This window comes from Pseudochaenichthys georgianus, chromosome 7, assembly GCF_902827115.2.
Source record: "Pseudochaenichthys georgianus chromosome 7, fPseGeo1.2, whole genome shotgun sequence".
NCBI classification, from domain to species: domain Eukaryota; kingdom Metazoa; phylum Chordata; class Actinopteri; order Perciformes; family Channichthyidae; genus Pseudochaenichthys; species Pseudochaenichthys georgianus.
Window position 1 is genome coordinate 22,848,542 of NC_047509.1, and position 17,410 is coordinate 22,865,951.

General features: G+C 43.7%; 2 protein-coding genes across 5 annotated transcripts in view; one reads left to right on the forward strand and one right to left on the reverse strand.

Annotated features, from left to right (window-relative positions):
• The window catches only part of samd11 (sterile alpha motif domain containing 11), a 47,452-nt gene extending 44,412 nt beyond the window's left edge, over positions 1–3,040 (forward strand). For 3 of the 4 annotated variants that reach the window (XM_034087943.2, XM_034087944.2, XM_034087946.2), the window contains exons 11-13: positions 267–400; positions 1,063–1,173; positions 1,397–3,040. In XM_034087943.2, the coding sequence (XP_033943834.1) occupies positions 267–400; positions 1,063–1,173; positions 1,397–1,675 (524 nt within the window). In that variant the 3' untranslated portion in view covers positions 1,676–3,040. The remainder of the gene's footprint in view (positions 1–266; positions 401–1,062; positions 1,174–1,396) is intronic. The other variant, XM_034087945.2, reaches the window with a different exon arrangement.
• An 895-nt stretch (positions 3,041–3,935) lies between these two features.
• Positions 3,936–17,410, reverse strand: part of noc2l (NOC2-like nucleolar associated transcriptional repressor) — a 43,052-nt gene continuing 29,577 nt past the window's right edge. Inside the window, exons 16-19 of the mRNA XM_034086463.1 lie at positions 7,924–8,037; positions 7,564–7,699; positions 5,516–5,611; positions 3,936–4,252 (exon numbers count right to left, since the gene is read on the reverse strand). Coding sequence (XP_033942354.1) covers positions 4,134–4,252; positions 5,516–5,611; positions 7,564–7,699; positions 7,924–8,037 — 465 coding nt within the window. The 3' untranslated portion in view covers positions 3,936–4,133. The remainder of the gene's footprint in view (positions 4,253–5,515; positions 5,612–7,563; positions 7,700–7,923; positions 8,038–17,410) is intronic.

A 17,410-nucleotide genomic window follows, 5' to 3' on the forward strand; every position in this document is an offset into this window, starting at 1 on the left:
CAAACATGCCAGCTATCCACAGAATACAAATAATAAAAAATAATGTAATACTGACCCAATTCTAACTGACTCTCATATCAGAAGAAACAAGTTGTTGCTATTTAGACTGAGGATCTTGCTGTACATCTTTTTGTGATGTAATAAGTAACCTGATAATTGCAAGTCTGGGGACACTTAAAAAGAGTGGACATTTTTCTTCAACGCAGATTGAACTATGTACGTTGTGTTTTTATTGACACATCATTTTCACACTGCTGCTCCCTCAGGCTCTGTGGGAGGTCTTTTCATGGATGGAGAGGACTCGGCCACAGCGAACCCTGTGGAGGACATCAGCAAGTGGAGTGTGGAGGACGTGTGCGGCTTCATAAGCAGCCTGGCTGGGTGTGCTGAATACACACAGGTGAGGACAGAGGAGAGAGAGAGAGAGAGAGAGAGAGAGAGAGAGAGAGAGAGAGAGAGAGAGAGAGGGAGAGAGAGAGAGAGAGAGAGAGAGAGAGAGAGAGAGAGAGAGAGAGAGAGAAAGAGGGGGGCCAGGGGCAGGCTGACTACTGAACACTGACCTAAATATAATATATACTGCAACACTACTGTGTAGCATCTCATTTTGTTCAGGTAGAAGCACTACACCTGCACAGCACAGTGTTTAAAGTGTATTGTGAGTGTGTGTGTGTGTGTGTGTGTGTGTGTGTGTGTGTGTGTGTGTGTGTGTGTGTGTGTATGTACATGGTCCTGTTTGAAATTGCAGCCTGTGTGTGTAAGGCTATATATTGTTTCAAAAGGATATTTCCATTACAATATTTTTTTTTGTAACTACTCGCATGAAGATACATTTATGATTGTTATTAGTAGCTGAACTGCTCTGATAGGACACGGTTAGACCCTTCCCCTTAATTAAAAATAATGTTGAATGATCATCTTTAGCTATATATATATCCCTCTCACACTGGGTATATAACGTTAGGAGCGCAGTCACTGTGCAGTAGGTTGTGTGGATGAATGTGTAGGCTGTGTGTCGAGTGTGTTTCTGTCGGGCTGTGGCTGAAGCGGCTGTCTCTCCGCCAGGTGTTTCGGGAGCAGGCCATTGATGGAGAGACATTACCGTTACTCACGGAGGAGCACCTGCTCACCACCATGGGACTAAAGCTGGGGCCGGCGCTCAAGATCCGCTCACAGGTACACACACCACAGGCCTGCGTGTGTGAACTTGTGTGTGTGTTTGAATGTGTGTTTCTGTGTATAGGCCTAAGACTAACTGATAGCATAGCTGATTCCTGTAAACCAGCCCGCCCCCAAAGGCTGCTGCCTCTCTCTCTCTCTCCGTTTAAAATAAAGTAAACAGCATTAGTCCATCCCATAATACCCAACAGGCAGCACTGACAGTCTCTCCTCTCCTCAGGTGGCGCGGCGTGTTGGCAGGCTTTTCTACATGACTGGATTCCCGCTGGCTTTCCCATTTCCGCCTTCTGCTGCACTGCGCCCCCCTGAACGTGATCGGGACCCTATTACAACGCCATCTGACACGCCCCTACCTCTCTCTTTGTCCCTGCCCTGCAGACCCACCTCCACCAGCAGCAGCTCTTCTCCATATCGTGGCCCCACCCCAGGGTGCTCTTCACCCAAGCAGGAAAATGGCTCCGTGTTCATGGGGAGATACGAGGCCAAAACTCCTTCGTAGGAGAGGACAGGCAGGGGAGGGGAGGGGAGACCTGCCTCACACTCACCTGACCCAGAGAGATCTCTGCCAGACCTCCCCACCTTGGGACCTTTATGCTGAACTTGAGGGGGCAATATTGGACTGGAATAACAGACATTTGAAGCGTATCCGACAAACCAATCAGCCTCTGAGCTCCTCTGCGGTGGCTGTAGCCGAGCAGAATCCAAACAAACTGGGTTGGAAGGGAGACACGTGAAGCGACAGAGGAACAGAGGAAAGGGAGACAGCTGGTCACAGACAGCCTGCCAAAAAAAAGGAGCGAAGCTCTGCCGCAAATGCGACATTCTTGCAAGTCAGACAGTCAGACGCTGGAGGAAACTCTTCCTTCCTGGGCTGGAGGAAGCTCTTGTCTTTCTCACCACTAGCCCTGTAGAACCCAGGACTTAAAAAGAGACGCTGTTCCCCTTTTTTCCTCTCCCTCCTTCCCTTCGCCTGTTTCCTGAGGCCAGACAGCAGCGTGGAGCAGAGGCTGGAGTTAAAGCATATGCTGAGCAGCACTCGACCAGCTCCCTCTTATCACTGCAACTATGCATTCCACTGTCCCGATACCAAAGATGACCGGATGTGTGGAATTGAAACCATGTTTCACAACGTGTCTGCTTCTTTCTGCATTAATGGTCTCAGAGAAAGACTGGTCCAACAGGGAAGTGCTAGGCCAGCGCCTCACGCCATGGCCTGTGTTCGAGGTGACACAGCTGTCATTTACTGACCAACAAAGGCTTAAACATTTTGGTGAAATGGAGAAGCCTCAATGGCGACTTGCGCCATTGAATGCTCGTGTTGACTACTGTGGGAGGTAGGATACACATGCAAAATTGTACAGAATCATGCTTAAAGATGAAAATATCCTGAAGGTTACATACGTGGTACTTTTACTTTTTGTTAAATGTAGTTGCACGAAAAAGGTTTTCTTTACTAAAGAAAAATGTGACTTGCTGAACTTTGGTACTTTTGTTCATACTCTTGTTTTGCCATTTCTAAAAGTGTAATATTCAAATATGTTCCAATCTCAAATGCTACTTCAGCATATAAATGAGGGAAAAAAATATTTATAGGACTTTTGATGTAGTAGATAAAGCAGATTATAATATGTATTATAATTAGCCCTTAAGATGGATCCCAAAGACACTTTTACTTTGTTTTCTCTTGGTTGCAGGGAAGACAAAGGCACAAAGCTCTTAACGCAAATGTTTTGAATTTGTTTTTTTTCTTTCTACGCAAGCAATGAATTAAAAAAAAAAAAGGTCTCTAGATTTCCCTTCAAAAGTTTTGTCTTCATTCTATTTTTCTATTCACCACACAGGTGAAATAAATCCTACAGCAATTCTCCTTTCTCTCGTGTTTGTGTACGCCTTTTGCTCCTCAGGTGTTTGTGGTTCTTCTGTAAAAATGTGCTGGAGGGAGTATGTGGTCTCCTGATGTGTGTGTGTGTGTGTGTGAATGGGGGGCACAGTTCAGGTCAACACCAGCTGTCAGAGTGTGAGGTTCAGCCGCAGGCCAAGGCCTCCCTTGCCTGTGGGGATAAACCTGACCACACACACACACACACACACACACACACACACACACACACACACACACACACACACACACACACACACACACACACACACACACACACACACACACACACACACACACACACACACACACACACACACACACACACACACACACACACAGGACTTCCCCTCGCTTTAGGCTGGGCCCCTGCACCACAAGGTTCTGTATTCACTGAAAACTACAGAGGCAAAGTGATGACAAAAAAAAATATTCTCAAATCTCCACTGAGGTTTGCCCAAACAAAACAACTGCTCTGCCCTTTATTGGGCCACCAGTGAATGCATGCAATAATTGTTCACCAAACAAAGACCAGTATCACCTTAATTTAGTGAAGTAGAGAAAGGAAGATGGAGTGGTGACGCCGTGTCTGAGCATGTGAACACAGAGACAGAAGACAGTGGTCTGGGTGGGGGGCGGGAGAGGATTTGGCACAGAAACAGACCAGCCTGTGTTGCTGCTCCACCACCTGGGTAGAGAGTCTTGGCACACCATCAGACGCCACCCTGCCAGCCTGGCACAGCGCTGCTGCCTCAGGGCTCAACACCACCTCTCTGAACCCCCCCTGGCCTGGCCTCCCAGAGCCTGAGGCTGCGTACAGGTGTGCACTTGTGCATCTACATGCTTCAATTAATTGTTCGAAAAAAATTATTAATAATCATTGACAAATGAAATCAGGGTTCTTTAATTTTGTTTTCAGAATTTCAATGCTTGATAAGATTACATCATGAACATGTTTCTACTGTACAGGTGAAGTAATAGAACATATAAAAGCAAGGAAAATAGCAAAAAGTGTCCAATATCTTTCTGAGTATATAAGGTTGATAATGTAGATGACGAGTGTGTGCGTCCATGCATCTCAGTCATCGTCAGAGAGCTGCAGGTCCTCCACCACATCCTCATCTCCCTCGGCCAGCTTTATCAGAGCGGCGGCGGTCAGGGGCTCGGGGGCCGTGGTGGCCAACTCCTCATCGTCATCTGGAAGACAAACAGCAAGCACTTTAACTTCAGACACGGGGATGTGAGACTGGCAGGTATCAAGAGGAACATTTTTGATCACCTGTGCATTCATTACTTTTAAGAGATAATGTACATACAACCTTTCACTGTGTTGCCATTTATCATTTGTTGTTGTACCAGACAACCTATAGGGGAGGAGGAGTTTTATCTGACAAATTAATTACCATTTATTTATTATCTGCCGGGGTACCAGCAGGTGCTTATAACCATTTGGAAAATATCTGATGTTATATATCTGATGAAACTTTGGGTACAATTACCCATTAACATAAGTAATATGTTAAGAAATTGCTGAGTTTTCATCAATGTTAGTTAATGTAAAGTTGGATGGATGACCTACTCTAGTATATATTTTTTTTAACAACAGTACAGTGACTTTGTAAATAATTTCCCATATTTGTGATGAATGCTATACTATGTTTCAGGAAAAATAATAGGTATTTATTAAACCAACATTTGTTTTAATGAAAGGGTTATGGATTTTTACTTGACATACAACCTTTTTATAACATAATGTATTATTGACAAACTATTTTAACATACAAATATTTCACTTTTGTTGACATACTAATGCATGATTTTTTTCAAAATACAATACTATGACTTTTTGGATATACTATAGTATGACTTTCTTTCAATATATTAATGTATAACTATAGGGATTTATTATTTATTCTACAATGACTTTTTGACGACAAACAAATTAATGACATCTTTAGAAATACTAATGTATGAATTTCTGCACCTACTCTGACCATGACTTTTGTTCACCCTACTAAACCATAACTTTTTTTACATGACATACTATACTTGACTTTTTACTTTAAGGCATTCATTAATAAGAATGAATATGTGCATCAGAAAATCTAATCACAACAATATGATTCAGTTGAAACTGTATTACTCTATTCATGTCCTCAGATGTCGTCCGTAGTTTATTTTAGCTGTAGGAGCCCTGATCGGCTAACCATAAATTAACAATCATCAAATGATTATAATGCTCCATAAATGCTGAACAGTGGGCGGTTACAAAACGTATTGTACTTGGTTTCCCTTATATAATCTGCCAGTCTGTTTAGTAATGACTTTATATACATGCTCTGATGGTGTACATCAAAACAGTCTCTTCTGAATACTGAGTGAAGAAATACACAGCCAAAAACCCCTTTCAAAAGTTTGTCAACTACAAATGTGTGCGACCATGATTAATACTGTACCAACCTGAGTCTCCGCCCTCATCGTCATCGCTCATGTCATAGAGACCTTGAAGATCATCATCATCATCATCATCATCTGACCCACGGCGGTCTTTTTTCCCTGCAGAAAGACAGTGAAAAACATTACATTTAATTGTGTCTGCCGTTGCTTTCTTCAGACATTCCTAAATTAGCGTTGGTTCATCGCTGACGTCTGAGGACTTCGGAGACACCTATATGTGGGCCAGGCTTCAGAGGCAGCTGGAAGTGTCTATTTCCTCCTGAGATGGAACTGAGAGTCGATTACAGACGGCGCTGCACAAACACCCATGACAGTTTACTGCCGGCAATTTCAGACATCTTGTGCTCAAGGCCTAAATATAGCAAATGGAGATGGCAGGCAAGTTCCACGGCTACGAGGATGATGATGATGTGTGTGTGTGCGTGCGCGCCAGAGAGAGAAGTTTGTAAGTTTGGATGAATTTGTGTTGTGGTATACACAGAGTGCAGTATATATGTGTGTGTGTGTGTGTGTGTGTGTGTGTGTGTGTGTGTGTGTGTGTGTGTGTGTGTGTGTGTTGTCTAGCCAAAGGGACAACTGGGGTCCACAGGCTTTGAAGTTGAGGTGTGATGAGAGGCTGGGGGCGTGGAGGAGAGGGAAGCAAAACAGAGCTACTTCCTGTCTGTTACACTGCAGCACACACATCAAACACACACACATGTTCACGCATACACAACCACACACACTTAAACAAACACAGATAAACAACATCTAAAAGCATCAGGTACTCCCCTTCCTGTCTAATTTAAGTTTACAACAATACTCTCACACCTTTTGTTGTGCTCGCAGAGTTCAGTAGTACCTTGGAGGTTGCCCCCAAATGACCTGGAAGATGTATTAGCCACACACACACACACACACACACACACACACACACACACACACACACACACACACACACACACACACACACACACACACACACACACACACACACACACACACACACACACACACACACACACACACACACACACACACACACACACACACACACACACACACAGAGATCAATCTAAATCATCAGCCCCCTCCTCTCAAACTTCCCCTCTTTCCGGGTGTGTGTGAGACCACAAAGAGCTTTGGTGAGCGGCTCAAAAGCTTTTGGCTATTTGGGACTAGACGACAAGGTGGTGGGTGTGCGTTTATCAACGAGATGTGCGTGTCTTTGTGTGCGCATGTGTTGCGAGGACATGCGGGGGCAGCTGGTCGAAGCCCACAGAGCCAGAAAGAGGGAGCGAGAGAGCTAGAATGAAAGAGGAAGAGAGAGAGAAAGGGGAGCGGCCACCTCTGGCTGTTCCACTGGGCTGGTTTGAATTAGAAACCCCCGCTGGGATCCAAGCCTGTACTTCCTGTCGGGGGGCTTCAGCTCGTGTGAGTGTGAGGAGGGGAGGAGGAAAGACGAACGAAAGGGAGGGAGGGAGGGGTGGACAGAGTGAGAGGCGGAGGCCCGTCGTTTGCCGGCAGCTGCCCATCCGTTTGTTGGGACTCTCCCTACAATGAAGTCCAGATGTAAAAATCCCCCCCCCCCTTCCTCCTACTCCTTTCCTCTTTGACCTTGCGGAGGGCTTTATTCAGCTGGAAGCGTGTCCGAGTGTAAAGCTGTAAAAGCGAGGTTGCAGCTGCCTGTGACCTGTGGACGACCCCTAGAGGACGAGACACGCTAACGAAAGATCAGGCTCATGCAGAGCGAGAAATACTATCTGATAAGCAGAGATTTTCTCGTGAGTTTAATTTGAAATTGAATTTCCAGCTCCTCAGAAACTGTCTCTGTGGATGTTTCAAACACTCAGAGCCTGGTGGTAACTGCTCTGCAGGTGATCGGCTTCATGTAGCCAAATCTTTAATATAGTGGCCAGAAACGAAGATAACAGCCTAGAAATCAGATTGAACTGTCATCACCTCTTCAACTTTGCTTTTTTTTTTTGTGCAGAACGCCAGGCTGTGACAAAACACAGTTTTGTTTCATGTTTCATGTTTCAATGAGTTAGTGTATGTGAGAATCAGCTTGCCTCTGATTTTGAGTTTTCCGTCATCCTCCTCTGCATCGCTGTCGGAATGGAACAAATCCGAGAACTCCTTCTTGTCCTCCACCTTCTTGTCTTCAGTCTTTTTGCGTTTGATCTCTGGAAGCTCCAGATCCTCCATCTTTAAACAACACAAAACAGCAGGGTAAACACACAATACTGATTTCATTGTGTTGACCATTAATAATTCTTCTGCCAGTCAAATGTTCCACAACAATGCATGACTGTTTCATGATTTATGTAACAGATCTCTCTTGTGGGTAACGGGTGAGTTTCATAATAAAAAAAGACAGAAGTGATTCATGATGACTGAGTGGGATAAGCACATTTTGGTTGGAAAGTTACCCTGTCTTTGCCGGAGATCTCCAGCTGGATCTCCTTCACCCTCAGCTTCTTCCACTGGGTGTAGTACTTGGTGAGGGGAGTCCCCTCCTCCTTCATCTGCTTCTCCCAAGCCGTCTGACAGAGGACATGATTATTACAATTGTGTGGAAGAATGTGTATACAGGTGTGGGCGCGTTTATTAAACCAAATTAATATCCACGGTGCGAGTTATTTTTGTGTGTGCCATTGCAGTTTCTGAAAGGGATCCGACTTCATGTGGCTTTCCACCTAAATCAATTGACTGGGAGAAAGAAATGGACAGAGCAGACAGAGTCAGAAGATGTGGAAAAGACGGATTGAAGGTGCCTGAAAGCAGATCTTCTCCAGGCCCTAAAGGTCTGTGTGGACGATATTGATTAGGCTCAATCACATTACCCGACCAACAAATCCAATAGAGCAAACAGACTGCGGCCTACAGCCCCCGCTAGCTTAACACATTTACAACAATTTGCCATGTGGCTATTAAGATGGGTGACGTGTGCACGCAAAAATGAAATGTATAGTCAGGATAAGAAAATAAAACTAGAAAAACGCTACTTCTGAATTCAGCCCAGACTCAGACCAACAAAACAAAGCATCACATACAGGCAGCGGAGAAAGACGAGACGTCAGAGTGCGACCTGGACGAGACAGGGCATCGTTAATTAGGCTAGCTCTCAGTTTGGGTGACATGTCAGAGGGGGGCTGGTGGCTGGAGGGGGGCCGTGGCCTTTTCCCAGCAGCAGCGAGGCTGTCCCCTCTCATCCGCCCGCAGTGACACCTTTGGATGCCATGGCGACAGCCTCCACTGAGCAGAGCGCCGGGGAGACAGGAGCTGGCGCGGTGCCGTGCTGTCTGTTGTACTTAGTTAACACATGCACACACACACTCCCATGTGTCTACACACACACATTTTCTCATCAGGTAAATTACACAAAGACCATCCTCTTTAATTTAATCCTTAAACGCTCTTAAATATGAATCAGCAGTTACATGTCAAGTCATGTCAAGGCTCTCAGCAGCAGCGAAGCCACATAAAAGCGTGTTTGTGTGGACAGGTAGCGTAGAGAGAGTAGGTCAACACAGAAAACGCACTAATGGCTGCTCATTAAGGCAGAGGCGCCTCTGGTTCAAAAGCCCATAAGAGCTTCCAATAACCACTGGGTCATTCTTAACCGGGCTCAGAGTTTATTCAGGGAAGTGGCCTCCATTAGCCGCCGTAACTGAAGGGTCGTCAGCTAGGACTGCAGCCTCTTGATCAACAGGACAATAGCCCAAAACAGAAGTTTACAGTGAAAGTTATCCTTTGGGTGCATCTGAAACACACTGCTCCATCTTTCACATAACTAAGAGTAAATGTCGAGCTGAGTGCAGCAGGAAAGTGAAGCAGGTAACGCCAATCTAAATCATGGAACAAAAAATTACACATAGTATTTCCTTAAAACAAGTGTTATATGTAGACAAACTTGATTAAGCATGTCAAGAAGATTGAGCTGGTTAATTGTTGACTGTCGTTGATTATCTTAAACATTACATTACATGCCATTTGTTAGATGCTTTTATCCAAAGCGACTTACATTTAATTTCAAACCTTTATTTATGCAGGTGAATCCCATTGAGATCATTGATCTCTTTTTCAAGGGTGACCTGCTGCAATACAGGTCACTTACATACACAGTACTGTGGACAATCCCCACAGGAGCAATTTGGGGTGAAGTGTCTCGTCCAGGGACACAACGACATGCTGACTGCAGTGGGACTCGAACTTGCTACCCCCTAATTCAAAGTCCAGCACACCACCCACTGAGCCACAGCCTCCCCAAACATCAATCCTCCCACCACAGCAGCAGACAACATTTCCCAAAAAGCTGGCAAAGTCAGCAGTCACTTCCTCGTTAGGTCGGATTTATTATCATTAGTGAGGATTTATAGGCACTGTTGTAAAGTAACCAAGTACATTTACTCTAGTACTATACTTAAAGGTAGGGTAGGTAAGTTTGAGAAACCGCCTCGAGATCGCTAGAATTTGAAAATACACAACCGGAGAAAATCTGCCACTTCCTTATAGAGCCCCTCCTCGAACGCACACGAACGCGCACATGACCAATGAGGGCACGAGATAAGTTTGTGCCCCGATGGAAGGCAGACAGGCAGGTAGGCCCGGCTAAACGGATTGGTTGTACTTTTTACAGTATTACGGCTTCTACAGATTACATTTTTTTATGGATTTTTTGTCAAAGCATTTAAGATATTCATTGCTATCGGGATGTTAAGAGCATTCCATGGAATATAACAAAAAGTATATCTCGAGCCGGTTTCTGAAACTTACCTACCCCACCTTTAAAGGAATGGTCCACTCATTAGATAATTAATCAAAACTTCAGTATTTAGTGAAACGTTATGTTTAAACCATACCCTGAAGAAATCAGCGATATTCCCCGGTAAATAATGATTTTATAGCTCTTTTTTATCAAGACCTGTATATTCCGTCTGGCCGCCGCCATGTTTGCCATTTTCAGTAGTCACGTGATGGTCGTGACGTCATCCATGCGTTCACTTTGTCAACACACGGAAATATGGTGGAGTATTTCAGTTCGGACTCGTCAGCAGAGGAACAAGTTTTGACCAATGTGAAGAGATTGGATGGGGGAATTCAGCCATACATATCAGTATGACAATACGACACCCTCTGTCCTTAGACCCTCACATCGTACAAGGAAAAACTTCCGAAGAAAACCCACAGTTTAAAGGGAACATGGGAGAAACCTCAGGGAGAGCAACAGAGGAGGGATCCCTCTCCCAGGACGGACAGACGTGCAATAGATGCCGTGTGTAAATTGAAAAGATAATACATTTGCAACATAGGTAGTCCAAATGTTTGGAAATGCATGTGTGTATAATGGGAAGATGATATAAGATACTATATGTATGCATGTAGTACCACCCTTGCTAGCGATTCCCTCTCTAGCTTAGCATACTCAGCTTCGTTGTCCCTGGCCATAGAATCACGATTTTATGGGGCCGGAAAAAACTGGGGTAAAATACACACTAGCCGGTACTACGCTATATGGAAAGGCCACCAAAAACTGTCCTGGCCTGGACGCTAAAGGACGTTAAAACGGGGCTAGCCGCTGCAATGGAAATGCGCTATAACATACCTTATTCTTACTCCGAGCACTACTTCTGCTCCTCCGTCGCTTCACACTTGCAGAGGGCGATTTCTCAACTGGCCGAACTGGTGTCCTGGTCGGTGATGACACCAGAAAGACCGATGGTACTGCATCTCCATTGAGTAATGGTTGTTCTTTAAATCCCATGTTATGTTTGATCATACTCTCAGAGTAGTCGTCCGGAAATGTGAAATGTTCGCTGCATACATGAGCCTGTAAATCTCTCGGTTCGGGCCGGCCACATTTCGCTAGCCACTGCCTCCGAATGAACTTCTTATGCTTACCTTTTGGCAACAGATGGAACCGAGCATTCCGTGGATTGTTCCTATCCGAATTATGGCAATATTTCGCGATACAGTATTTGAATAGAGAAACTACAGTAAATAACATGGAGATCAACGTGTCTTCGAAAACCAAACGCATGGATTACGTCACGTCCGGGAAATGGCGGCGCCCACAGTGTTGATGTTATTTCGGTATATAATCAGTTTAAAATCACTGATAATGTCATCGGATTAAAAAAAAAAAAAGAGAGACTGGCAGAGACTGGTCTGTTTTATCGGATGATAATTTTTAAAAAATGAGTGTCATGAGCATACCATTCCTTTAAGTACAATTTTACTTTAAGGCATTCATTATTTTACTTACTTTTACTGACTTAGTACATCTACCCCCCTACATTTCATAGGTCAATCGTGTACTTTTACTCCACTCCATTTATTTTATATATTTAGTTTCTTTGCACATTTGGATTAATGATATGAAATATAATCAACAATAAATAAGACTTTAGTTAAACCTGGAGTAACATTCACAAGCTACCCTGCAGCATAGGAGGTCATTCAAACTAGCTGCACCTTTACCAGCTTTGATAACACTTTAATGCAGGGGTACTCAAATACAAATCTTAAAAAGGTCCAAAACATTTTTTTTCAATAAGACAAAGGTCCGTTTATAACGGTCATTAAAACAATTGCAACAAGATTCTTAACACGAGGTTGCAAAAACAAAAATAATCTGTATGCAGCAGTTTTCATTGTTATTGTGTCTGTGCTTGACCCCTCATGCGGCTTTCACACCAGCGCTTTTCAGTTTCTAGCTCCGAGCGGGAGCTTTTCTGGTTCAGCTCCGGTTTCCCTTTTCAGCTCCCGCTCTGTACACACTAGGGATCGACCGATATGGCTTTTTCAAGGCCGATACCGATACCGATTATTAGTAATCAAGGAGACCGATAACCGATATTTGGAACCGATATACATTTGCAGTCAAATCAGAAAATCGAAATGTCAAAAAGTGTCAAAATGTAGAATAACACAAACTCCAACACAACTCAACACAACTTCTTTGAAATGCATTTAAGCATAGCCTATATTATGTTTAATGAACTTTTAAACATCTTACAACTGGTTTCCTCTCTGTGCCCTTTTCTTTAGTGCAGCCATCTGCAATGAGTTAGAGAGAGACAAGAAGTGGGGCTGCAGGCTGACATGCTTAACTAACAATAATGCTTAATTTATTATATCAAACCAATGCCTGTCTGTCTGGCATAAAATCCCAATAAGCTGCTAGCAACTTCAAAACACTAGTGCTAGCTAATGTTTTGAAAACTATTAAAAGTGAGGCTATTACAGTAGACCTAACGTTAGTCTAGTAGCCTCACTTCTAATATTTTGCTAAACATTTGCTAAATACATGTCGATTAGCTAATGAGCTTCACAGATCAACCTGAAAAACTGCGAGGCTCCACTCGCAGCCCCTCCTCCGCACCACAGTTACTCCGCACGCACCCCAACTCTGACTGACTTCCCGCGTCCCTGTGTAACTGGGAAGCTGATAAATTGGATCAATAGATCGTGCTGTTTTTGCAACTTTAGCATAGGGGATTGGGATGTTTATTGAACTTCGGCTTTCAACTGATTTACCTTCGAAACACATGTATGGCTCTGCCGCTCAGCGCTGCTGCTTGCCTCTGTCTGCGTTCTATCGCACATGCCTGTAATCTGAGAAGGTCCCGCCTCTATGGCTGGCTTCCGCCCGGAAAATCTTCAGTGTTGATTGACACTTCAGTAATAGCCTATCAGATAGCGCTGTGGGCGGGACATTGCTCGTGTACAGAGAGTGGTGACTGCAGACAGAGAAACGGCCGCATCAGAGCCAAAGTGTTATCGGCAATTTTATAAAAAAAAGGCCGATACCGATAATCGGTCAAATGAGGAATATCGGCCCCGATAATCGGCCTGGCCGATAATCGGTCGACCCCTAGTACACACCGCCCACTAGCGCCCCAGAGCTGCCCTTGCTGCGTCATGACGTCACCGTTTACATCGCTGATTTGACCCCCAACGGCAGCTCACAACAACAACAACAACAACTGCGTCGGGTCGATGATCGTGTTGCTTTTAATCACACAAAGCCAGAATAAATTGAATAACGACTTCTCCAGCCTTATACTTTGCTCCAGAGTGCCGTGGTTCATTGTTTATTAATGTGTTTCTGCAGCATTTACCGACCGCTGCAGTGCTGCTCTTCCACGGGAGTTTATTCTCCCGTTAGCTCCCGGTTAGCTCACACTGCAGCGGCCGCTCTAAAGTATTCACTGTCCGACTCACACAAGCAGCTGATGCATATCCCCAGTTCCCCTTAGCCTAAGTGAAAGTGTGTCAGTCTGAATTGACGCCGTTTGGTATCACAACGCTGTTATGAAAGTTTCTCTGGTATAAAACGGGTGATGTTAGCATAGCAACCGAAGCTAAACTGACTACTTGCATCCGATAGCTGCAATAATACAAAACAACACGTCTGCTTCTCTCCACAATGATCGATAACAGCGAACGGAAAAGTAAGGCACAAATAAACAGAATCACACGAAGCCTGGTTAGTGTTGCCTGACTTTATAAAGTGTGTTTATAGGCACTACTGCTTGTAGGCAGGCATAACAGTCGACCCATGGGAGGTGGGTTTAGTTTCCTGCACGCCTCGACGTAAGAGAGACGTAAGCGACGTCACCTCTTAGCTCCAAAGCTCTTGCCTCTGGACCGACAATTTTTTGGAGCTGGAAATGAAGCGGATTCCGGAGCTAAGAGCCGGCGCAGCTCCGGTGTGAACAGGAAAACCCGGCGCTTTTCAGGCTCTAGCTCCGAGCCGGAGCTGAAAAGGCGCTGGTGTGAAAGGGGCATCAGAGTCGCAGTGTAAGAGCTGCACAGTTATGAATAAAGGCAGCCGCACCCTCTTTCATTCAGCATTCCCATTATTGCTTTATAAATGTCTTGCCCCCTTGTGTGTCCACTGAGGTTCGTCAGGCCCAACACATCTTCAATAAGCTCCCCCTTTGCCTCATCATAAAAACTAAGCAAATGAGCATTGTCAGTGGTGTCAGTGGACTCACCCACAGCTAAGGAAATGCACTGTGCATTTTTTATTCCATCACAAAGCTGATTAATCAAATCACCAGCCAGTATTTATGTTCTTCTGGTTGCTGTGGAATCTGAGAGGGGGATTTGCTTGATTTGACCTGTTACTTCCCTTTTTTGTTTGCCTTCAAACTAGGCAGGGCTCTCGACTAACTTTTTTCACCATCCTCCCGGAACCGTCCCGAAATAAATGTGGACCGTCCCGAATTTAAAATGTTAGTTTTTCTACATTATCATTAGTTAAAATCATTCAAAGTGACCTTTAACATAAATAAAACATCATACAAATCATTAGATGATAATTCATCAAACTTTTTATTTGAGTAAATCATTCAATCACATAAACAAAGGCCAAATATATTTAAACAAACACACAAACGAGAAAATTACTCTAATATTGAATCCAATCAAGTCCCATCCAATTAACAAAAAAATCCAACGCTCTGTCCTGAAGACAGAACGCAGAGTAACCACTAACCAGGATGACAGTCTGTAACACAGTCAGGAGACCTTTACAAACTGCCCGCCCCCTCGCACACAGACGGGAGAGAGATCTCATCTGGATTAGAAAGCTCGAAAATACATCACAGACGCATGTTGTAGTCGTATTGCATATTAGAAACGGAGTTAGCGAAACTAAAACTGCGATATAATGTGTATGTAGCAATAATACATATGACATATTTTTTATATGTCCCCAGTACCGACAAAAAGTCCGATAACGTTGGAGCTTAACGTTAAATCCTGCCCGGGGCCCGTTTAATACCGGGGCTCGGTACCCATCCCTACATGGGGAGAGGTGCAGCATATTGCTAAGGACTAAATACGATGGAGGGTTCTCTTCCTTATAACCCATAGGGCAGGGGTCTTCAACTAAAATTCAACGAGGTCCAGTTAGAGAAAATCTCCCCATGCAAAGGTCCGGAACATCAAAATGTCTAAATTGCTTCATGAATTAGTGTGATATATATTGAAGTGACCTGTAGCTTTATCAACGTCTGCATGTAATCAACAACTGACTGCCAATCAAATAAATAAAGTACAATTCAAAAACAACAATATTTATTGTCAATTAACATTGAACTATACAGATATACAGTAAATACTGTGGATATGTGTAATGTTCCTCTCGGGCTGCATTTACAAATAAAATAGAGAAAATAAATAAAATAGCTTTTGAAAATATGTGCATCTTAAAAGTGCTTAATTTTAGATAAATAAAATAAAGTGTAGCAGCAGCTTGAGAGTCCCTTTTTCTTTGTTAACCGTTTCACATCATGACTTAACAGTTTCAGACGATTATAGAACAATATCAGTCTTTACACATCATAACAATTGAACAGTTTTAAAGTTTCTCTTTCTTTCCCTCTTATATTGCAGTCCCCCACTCACTTTTTTTAAATTCAGTGTAAGAATTGAGCTCAAGCTTGTCCTGCCAGGAGTTTGTAAATCTGGGCTGAAATTGTGTCAGGGCCATTCTCATACACATGCAGGTGCTCATTGGTTACAGTGATGCAAACACAGGTATGGTGAAAAAAAGAGAGAACTATTCGAAGCAGAAAAAAAACAGCGTGATATACCATCTGACAAAGGCCTGTGCTATAATGCTTCAATTAACTGGCTATTCTTTATAATATACTCAGATCAATAGGAGACAGAGATGTTAAGTTAAAAATCAAGGGTTTTTATTATTATTTACAGCAGGGGTGGGGAACCTTTTTCCTTTCAATTTTTACAACATCCTCCGAGGGTCGTACAAATTATTGAACTCAACCTCTGCTTAAAAAAACTAAAATCACAGCCCATTAATTTGGCCTTTCTTTCAGGCTGTGCAAAGAAAAAGCAACCTCTTAATCCAGATATCTCACCATGACTCACGTATGCATGCATGTGCACGGTGTGGCATGACCACCAAAACAGAAAGATATGGACACAAGATGTGTGCAAATGTATTTAGTATCCTATCTATGTGAACATGATTTAAGTGGGGGGGGGGACCTAACCTCCTCTAGGGGGGTCCGGGGGCATGCTCTCCCGGGAAGATTTTTTTTTTAAATATTGAAGTTAAAAGCATCAATCTGGTACACTTTGAGAGCAACATTAAGAGATCTATGGATACATCTCTCAACACCCATATGAAACGGAACTGTTAGCATATTTTTCTTTTTGGATATTTTACAAATCACTCCCATTTTAAACTATATTCTTGTTATTTTTAACAACTTTTTTGTTACAGGTATTTTATACCCGTTTTTCATTTAGTCTCATTAATAACTATATTGATCATATCAAGGTGTGCCTTAACCTCACTGAGCTGAGGTTATTTGAGCCTCTCAGGAGAGAGCTCTCTTCCACCTGGTTGTAGAAAATCGTTTTAAATTCGTTAGCATAGCTAGCTAACCAGATGCTAATAACAACAGATCGCCACTGTGCTTACAACTAAAGACACAGCCACGCAAACACTGCGGCATGGGTATTGCAATATTTTAAGGGCTGGAGCGGCGTTCCGGTGCTCTCTGTTAGCACTCCTTTCAGACGAGACATATACCACGTGAAGACACGTTACGCTCGTGTTGTGTTCAAGGAACCTGTCCTTGGTCGCTTATTTAATTATTTTTGCGGTCTAGATTTCTTCTTTTTTGAAGTGAGAAGTTGTCTGTCAGTCAGTCAGACTGACGGACGGACTCCCCCGCCCCCCCAAAACGAAAATCTTCGGTTCTCCACGAATTACACAAGTCACCCAAATCAGCGTTAAAAAAGCGGGAGGCGCCGAAAAATCCCCTATTAATGTATTGATTATAGCTCCGGGTCCGTATAGGTCGGCGTCTGGGTCCGGACCGCGGTCCGCCTGTTGCCGACCCCTGCCATAGGGGATGAAGAGGAGTAAGT